General features: G+C 30.9%; 2 protein-coding genes across 2 annotated transcripts; both read left to right on the top strand.

The window, feature by feature from the left end:
- Positions 1-912: 912 nt before the first annotated feature.
- On the top strand, positions 913-1,974 carry TRIADDRAFT_57434 (expressed hypothetical protein; the record flags this gene model as incomplete). The annotated part of the gene is made up of 1 exon (XM_002113683.1): positions 913-1,974. One exon carries the CDS (start codon positions 913-915, stop codon positions 1,972-1,974), a length of 1,062 nt encoding a protein of 353 aa, XP_002113719.1.
- Positions 1,975-5,390: 3,416 nt separating this feature from the next.
- On the top strand, positions 5,391-8,652 carry TRIADDRAFT_57433 (uncharacterized protein; the record flags this gene model as incomplete). Its single annotated transcript, XM_002113682.1, has 5 exons — positions 5,391-5,652; positions 6,256-6,491; positions 7,592-7,799; positions 7,946-8,106; positions 8,395-8,652. The coding sequence occupies 5 exons, from the start codon at positions 5,391-5,393 to the stop codon at positions 8,650-8,652; spliced, it is 1,125 nt and encodes a 374-aa protein (XP_002113718.1).
- Positions 8,653-8,981: the final 329 nt, after the last annotated feature.

Here is an 8,981-nt window from a genome sequence, read left to right as displayed (position 1 = left end):
TTGACAGGATCCTCAATACAAAGTAGTTTTAATCCTAATTAAACTACGTATGATTTTTTAGAAATTTTATTTTATCCTGGAAAATCAAATGAAATGCTTTTATTCGTGTAGTAAAAATAAATTTAAATAGTCTAAGACTGTTTAAGAACAAACAAATTAATTCAACGTCATCCACATTTATTATTATTACTAATAGCATATTTGGAAAATAGAAAAAGAATAAAGATCTAGCGAAATTTCAAACATAAACACGCCTTATACAGCTTCATCTTATTTGTGAAGCCGACAAAATTACTTCAGTTCTTTTATTACAAATAAATAAACTTCTGTCATAGTTATCAGATATGCCGTACCCTTTGATTTTGAAGCTAAATGCCATAACTCATTGCAAAATTGCCAGTAACAATATGCTAGACGAAACAGGGGTAACGGGTAGGAAAATTATGATCGTATTTGCTTTATGTAGCCAGTTTAGCCTGCCAACTATCAGCCATCGCTGATAGCTATTGTTGGAAATTGATTTAGAAATTTACGCCAATTCATTTAGAATAGATTTATCAAAGAAACGTTATTGATTAATTTGTTTGGTAGTTTAATGGTTACATTGTTAAATTAAAACAGGTGTTCATCAAGTAATTCAAACTAATGCTTCCTGAATTAGAAAATGACACTCTAAAAAATAATATAAATAAAAATACTTAAAAACTGATAACTTCTCATCATTTATGGCATCTTACTACAATCGACCATTAGAAAAGTATACGAAGAAACCTATATATTTTATATCTTCGAAAATCAATTTTCATAGCCAATCCTTGCAAAGGCGATACATTTAATATTTACATGAATTCCATATTGTATGATAATATATTTGCTATCATTCTTACATGGTTTTGTGGCATCTTTGGCTGCATGGCTAACGTTTATATTTTGCTAAAAGAGCGAATACACAGCCAAAATCGCATTGATTCTAATCGTATCATTAATAATAATGGAAATGTTGGTTTTGGTAATCACATCCCACCTTTTCCAAGGCGTCAGCGTAAAAATTATATAACTAATTACTGCTTTAATATTCTAACCTTTAACCTAGCAATATCCGATTTATTCGGTTGTATCTATCTTATTATCCTAGCCGCTGCCGACTTACATTATAGAAAGAAACTATTTTGGAATGATAGCACAGATCCTAATCATCGTCATTCACGTCATGAACATAGGGAGGATCATTGCGCTCGATATAATCTAACTAACCCTTCAGAAGAATGGGTAACAAGTATTTCTTGTCATATGGCACGTATATTATATATAGCGGCTACAACACAGTCAGTAAATATTATTTTATGCATTGCTATCGAACGATATATTTGCATTTGTTATCCTAGCCAATTCCATAACATGATAACCGCATTTATAACAAAACTAGCAGTTGGATTCGGATGGCTACTTGCGTTACTGATGTCTATTTTGATAGTCATTTTTGCCAAATTAACATGGGATAGCAATGATCACATACGTGTATTCTCATACCGCTATCACAATCTATGCATTTTTGATAATATACAAAGACCCTTTATTCGAATTTTATTAGTTATTCAATATACCATTTGTATGATTATTTATGGAGTAATTATTTCGCTGTATATTGCTATAACACTAAAGCTAAAATGGATTCGCCAGAGTGGATCCATCATGTTTAATGCAGCAAAGGGCGAAAAAAATGTTCTCGCAGTTGCGATTGCAACCGGTGCAACCAATTTGTTATGTTGGTTTCCCGGCACATTTACTGCTTTCGGAATAATGATTTCGTGGCCGAGCATAAAAGTTCATCATTTAGAATTTATTAGAGTTTCACCAGTACTTATTTTATTATTTCCCGCTAACTGTTGCCTAAACCCTATCTTGCATGTTTTCATTACATCTAAGTTTGGTCGCAAATTAATTCATGGCAAGAGTAACTATGCAGCTAAATAAAATTAATCCGTAATAGCAGCAAGGAATTAGTTATTCTTTCTAATACGATTTACTGCGCAAAGCGCGTATTTTATGTTTAAATCTTGATGCCCGATAATATTAAGTTAAAGATAACTGTAGCTTATCATACTAAGACATTCCTGTAACAATTAATTAACTTACGAAGCGCTATGTAATGTTTATCTGCTGGTATAAAAGAGCTAAGCTTTAACTCTATAAACCTAAACTAACGTGTATAGTGGTGATTTGTATGGTAATTGAAAATAAAATATGGTACTATTCTATATTATATTTAAGATAATATTGCTGCTTTTATATTAAGATCTGCGCACAGACTCAAGGCAAATTATTACTATATTTATGAACTACTTCTTTCGTTGTAAAATTAAATGCAAAGTTACTTTATCATTAGCATTGGAAACATTCTCAGCTTTGCATAGAATAAGCTCGTAACGGTACTACAGCACAAGTTATAGTAAAATAGTGACGAAATTCAAATTTAATTCAGACTTATTTATAATTTTAAGCGATTCTTAAAAAAATGTTAGGTATTGCAATCCAAATATCACGTCTATTAAGAAGAACGAAATTGAGGCCCAGTAGAAACTGTTTTAGGTTGCACGATACCATTGACTGAATAATTTTACACGTTAGTAGTTATCATATTCGAATATCACTAAAACTGGCTAATCTAGTGCTATGCAGTGCCGGTACTTTTTAAATCATTCATTAAAGTTCTTAATTGACGTTAGTTGCAGAAATAAAATCTATAAAAATTCAAGAACCTTGCTATCTATTACGGATAACTAATTCTGGGAAGGAATTTTAATTGAAGTTGATTAATATTTCTAAATGATTAGTGCATCTTGATATTACACTCATTTAAGGTATATCAGTGAACAAAAGAGAACGAAATGAACATAATTTAAATAATTAATTAAGATAACAATTAGCATGATTTTTAACGTTACCTTTCATAACTGCATCATATAAATAATTTTCTATTAAACTTTCTACTACAGATCCGATCCTCAATTTTAAATTGGTCTAAACGTTGAAATCTACTAATTTAAAGAATTAGTTTTGGAGGATTTATAAATTCTGTTTCTTAGTAAGCCTTATTCTCATATGCAATAATATGATTAATAGTGCTAAGAAAAGACTTAAGTAATTCTTGTTTTCCGAATGATAATTATTTTCTAAATGTGCAAGGAAAACTGTCAATGAAATCCTAAACTTTACGCATCTCTGATGTACATAGTAATTATGCAGATAATTAGGCGTAATACTCTAGAAATACACACTAGTACATATCAAAGACTAAATTATGTGTTGAATATAATCAAAGACGTATAAGATGTGCATCGCATTTTATTTTTTGAAAAATTATAATTAATTATCATTTCATCTCGTGATATCACATTTCATAGAATTTCATATCGTATTCAAACGAAAAAATAAAAGTCAAGTCGCCTGGTTAATACATTTCGGATGTATTCTGTCACTTATTCCATATTTGGATTTATACATCACAATTGTTCTTAACTTTTCTGTATCGTTAATCAAGCCAATATAATATTGGAATGAAAGTAAAAAATTTTAGCTCTTAGCTTGTAATGAAATTTTTATAGTTAATTTTAATTTACAACGATATTTAGCACAAGCCGCCAGCTTTATCTATGCTATGACACCTAAAATAACAACAATTACATAGCTAAATGATATACCAGACATTTTTGGTCGTCGTTTCGCTTTAAGCCTAAAAGATACTGAAAAAGTAATGCCGTTTGATTCACTATATTCAAAAGGGATGATTTTTTGAATGAATACCAGCAGAAGAAGAAAAAGATTTTATTCACTCAACTTGAATTGATAAATTTACTGATCATCAGACGTATATTCGACTCGATACAGCTGAAATTTTCAATTTGATAAATGAAAAAAACATTAATAAGTAATCTTATTCACGCTAGCTCGTGTTCTTAAGGTATCAAATCAATCACTATATTTTTATGTTCGAATGAATTCTGTTCTATGCTACTAAAATGTTCAACTTTTGAACGAAAAATCATCCCAAGCTGACCTTATTCAGGCAACCTATACGGTGTCTAATATGCTACAGTTGTTGATATGACACGGTGCGGTTTCAATTTTCAACTCGACAATAAAAAATTTTAGTAATTAACCCATTTATGCCACCTTTCTACCTCTAATGAATTCTACTAATGGTAATATCTGATTTCATGTAGCTGTAAATTTCTAAATTAAAGGGTTAATAGGGAAAGCACCAATGAATATTATTTATTCCACTATTCTTCTTTCAAGCTGCACGGTACTCTAAGTACATCGGCAACGCGGACTAAGGCTGAAATTTTCAAACTGAATTGACAATATTGTACTTGTCAACAATTTTAATTTTGCCGTCTTCAATTTCTAAAATTGTTGCATCAATAATAATACCAGACTTGATATAGCTGAAATTTTTACCAGATAAATGTCTAAACAGTTCTATCATAATTATTGCATGAACAACGTCAGAATCAAGAATAATTTTCCGTTATACTCTACCATCAAGTACAATTTACGTCGATTATGATGTAATCCATCGATCTTTTCCAAAAGTATTTTAGCATCCTCTTCTATTCTCGACGATGGCACCATTACTGAAACGTTGCAATCGATTGTTTGACTTCAGAAATAATGTAGTGGTAATCATTAGCATGCGCAGTTTTTATAAGTAAAATTTAGACCACAATCATAGAAAACAGTACCAATGATCCCTTGTAGAATTGAATAGAAGAGTAGAATCGGCCATTAATTATGACGTCATATTCTTATAACTAACTAACACATACAGTATATATAGAGAGAGAGAGAGTTCAGTAAATATCAAGTCATCGATTTGCATTTGTATTTATATACTGTATATATGGTAATAGCTGAAACGACCAATGAATGGCAATGATGGGTTGAAAAGTAGTTGATTTCAGGTAAATAGTCATCATTTATTTGATAGATTCAAATAATTGATTAGCATATGGACAATACAAGGTCACATCGGCTATTATTGCTGTACTTTTCTTAGGTTAGTCTACTTGTACAGAATGATTACGCTTATACTAGTATAGTTATAATAACATCTAAAGCTAAGTGGTTATAGCTTGCATATTTTATTGACTAATAACAAATATTACGTCGTCGTATTTTAATTGTTGATTTACTATGAGAACAAAAGTTTGGTACATTAATGAAGGTAATGGTTACTGCAGTAGTATAAATATGTGCGTGTTTGTAAAGTATGAGAAAACTTCTCCTTTGGAATTCTATATCAGCATGATCGGTTAGGTTTGATATTATTTTATCATTCGGATCACTCTATTTTACAATTACTTGACTAGTACAGTCGTAAGTAAGATATGCCTAAGAAAGCCAAATCGATTCAATTAATTTTCGACGATGATCGAAAGAAATTTTATCGAGCCCGTGATCAATTAAGTGGTGTGGTACTATTGCAATCACTTGGCAATGTTGCCGTTGTTAATATTAAAGTGCACGTTTTTGGTAAAGCCGATACAGAAGTAACTGAAGTTTGTCAAGATACCGATGGTAAACGTCAGAATCTAGTACATAAAGCCGAAAAAGTCTACCTTGATTACTTCCAATTAGTATGTGGCACAGGTAAGAAAATTGAATGTTAACTAATGCTAGCAATGTTAGTTAGACCTTTACTAAGATGTTATTTCGTATAGTATATTTAGGCTAGATTGCCAATGACGTTTAGACAGCATATTAGTAGTGCAATTGTAACCGTTAAAATCTTAATTATTCAGTGGTAGTCTTAAGTTATTATTAATACCAAGGCTACATCTATATACGAATGTACCCAACCTCGAAAGATAATCGAAAAATTCAATAATATTTAAAAAGCAACCGATACCGCATATGAAAATGGATCTCGTATTAAAAAGCAGTTATATTCAAAAATGGTAGTAGAGAAAATCTAGGTTACTGAAACGAGAAAAACTACCATTAGCACTAAGCTACTTGCAATGCACTGTCTTTCATAATATTGGTTCAATCTAGTACAGAGCTGTGTCACGTATAACCGGATTTAAAACTTTATTTCATTACTCATTAGAATACAATAATAAATAATTTTTAATCTATCAATTACAGACATTGGACAGCATACTGTAAAATCATTTGTTAATAAGTAGATCAAGAATTTATCATTAGTAGTATTAAATTTTGATTTATTATATGACTTTTGACATTTGCTAGATGACACAAGGGGTCTTAGTATTATACCTGAAGGGGAGCATCGATTTCCATTTTCCTGTAACTTACCTACAGATTTGCCTTCTTCTTTACAACGTCACAAAGAAAAGAAAGTTACTCCGAACGCTATACGATATTATGTACACTGCGTAGTTAATTATAGTGAAAAGAAAAGCGATAACGTCTATAAACCTTTTCAAGTGCAACATCTCCTGAACGTTGACGACCCTGTTTTCTCGGTAAGATTTGTACAACTCATCCAAGCTAAGATAGGGTATTTATAGTTTTACTCTCAACTTCATTAAAACTTATTCCTCCAATCATATCTTTACATTTTAATAGCTAAAAGACCTTTAAATTTTATCTTGAATAATCAATTATATTTTGATACTTGTCATAATTCTACAGATGTACTCCATTATAACTAAACTTTAGAGTAGTATAGCTACTAGAGTACTATACCATTAAGTACTATTTAACTCGTATTGAAAAATTCTCTCGTAATAGTTATTATTGCCATTCAATCGGTCATAAATGATTAAAATTTGGTAACTATTTGATAAATTTTAATATCTTTATGATATTGTACCGGATACAAGTTGTTTCATGCTTCAGGTATCACTTTCATAAATACTGTAGATGTGTAGTAGTAATACTGCCCCTGATATTTCTATTCTAAGTAGAAAAGCATCAATGCATAATGCCAGATCTTAAACATAGCTTTATAAATATAATTTAATTTAATATCTCTCCTCAAAGTCAATCAATGCAGAGAAAAGCTGATATTGGTCTATTAAACGTTCTTATACAGTCCTGCTGATTGTAAATTATTTTTTAGTTGGTATTATAATATTTTTTGATCTTAGTCTTTGAAATAGTGAACATACTAACAGAATTGATGTGCCATATTTTTTAGTAAGGATAAAGTATGAAAAGCAATCGTTTCATACCAGCGTACATCTATTGACCTACATGTACATGTTGATTCAGCTGTACCATTAATATAATATTTCATTTTCATGCTTCTCAGAAATCCAGGCATTTAATTCAATCACTACGACATACTGCAAAAAGTTTTTTATTCGATACCTAGATTCAGAAATTATCAATGTGAAAGTTGAATTCTTTTTTAATTGTAGAAAATGAAGAAATAATATTTATACAGTTTCTTTGACATCCTGATAGTAACTATAAAAGTATTAAATACAACTGCAAATTCTATAGTAACATAACCGTTTATAATCTAGGTTTCTTTAAATGATCATGTAAATAAATTATAGTAAAATGTTTAGAGTTACTCTTTCAGCTTCAATCCATCATTAAAATTAATTCTTTCTAGGTTCCACCATCTCCATTGATAGAGGAAAGAACCGTTACCAGTTTAGCATGTATTCCTGGTGATATTAAGCTTACAGCAAGCATTGCACGTCAAGCCTTTTTAAATTTCGAGCCCATTTTAATTAATGCAGAAATAGGAAACTTTTCCAGAAGGAGACTGACTGCTTTAGAAGTAGCGCTGATTAGGAATGAAGAATATAACGCAGAAGGTACGGTATTACAGTAATTAATGATATTACAATTTATAGCAGTTGAAATTTTTGCTAACTCGTTCGTATACTCAGGATAAGTTAAGTATTTATCTTATTGTAAGATGCTTTTTATTTACGAAATTATCGATAACTGTTGTTACTAGGTGTATCCAATACTAAAAGCTATGAAATAGCTAAAATATCGACAGGTCGCATAGCTGCTAGGCAAACTATCCACTGGTCTAGTGAACCTCTACCTTTGCCCGATTATTTAACACCAACATTATTAAATTGTCCTTTAATTAAGGTCAATTACCAACTTGAGGTTAGTTAATATCCATCGTTGCTTAACTAGTTCTTCTTGTCTTCATTTGAAGTAGTTGCAAATAACTAATACTAGTGCAAACTCCCGTCGCTTTACTGACGGTTTACGATAATGTGCTCATTTAACAGAGGTTCAGTAACTTTATACCGTACTATTTTATTTTTATATTTCATAAGAATTAGTGGCTTTCACCGATTTTTTTTTGTTTGTTTGTTTGTTACTAAAACGGGTTAATCACAGTAATGATATCACTAAGCTAAAATATTACAATGATTGTCGTTGTTTCAGTTCACTTTGAAAATTCCCGGAGCGGAAAATATAACTAGAAAGTTAGACATAATTATCGGTACGGTAACGAATGAAATAATTTCTCAACTGCAAATAAACCCGCCACAAAGTCAAGCCGGAAGTAGGCACAACAGCACTTTAAGCGCCAATCCAGATACCCCTCCACCTCCTTACTCTGTATTGGAGCCTAATAATTTAGACGATCAGACACCATCAGCGCCTGAAGTTGATTCCATGGCCGCTGTTGCCATAAATTAAAGTTAAAAATCCCGGACAAGTTTTATAAAATTTATGAACAAACCTGTAATGTGTTTAACTACAACATACTATTTTTCCAACAAAGTCAACCTGATGAGAACGACCATGTGCACATTTTTATTAATCTGCAGAAAGGATTTTAAGCCATAATTATATTAGTAATCTAGCGTAGTATCAGAAAGACTAGAGGAAAACATCGATTCGATATGAAATAATCTGATTAGAAATGTAGACTACTTTGACGAAAACAATTGAAACAATCGTGATCGTCATCATGCTTAACTATGCAAGTATTGAGAAGCCTAAGTTCTAATTTATCAGAGGCGATT

Source organism: Trichoplax adhaerens, genomic scaffold, assembly GCF_000150275.1.
Source record: "Trichoplax adhaerens TRIADscaffold_6 genomic scaffold, whole genome shotgun sequence".
In the NCBI taxonomy this organism is placed as follows: Eukaryota; Metazoa; Placozoa; class Uniplacotomia; order Trichoplacea; family Trichoplacidae; genus Trichoplax; species Trichoplax adhaerens.
The sequence above is the reverse complement of the archived record's forward strand: the minus strand, read 5'-3'. Positions and strand labels throughout refer to the sequence as shown.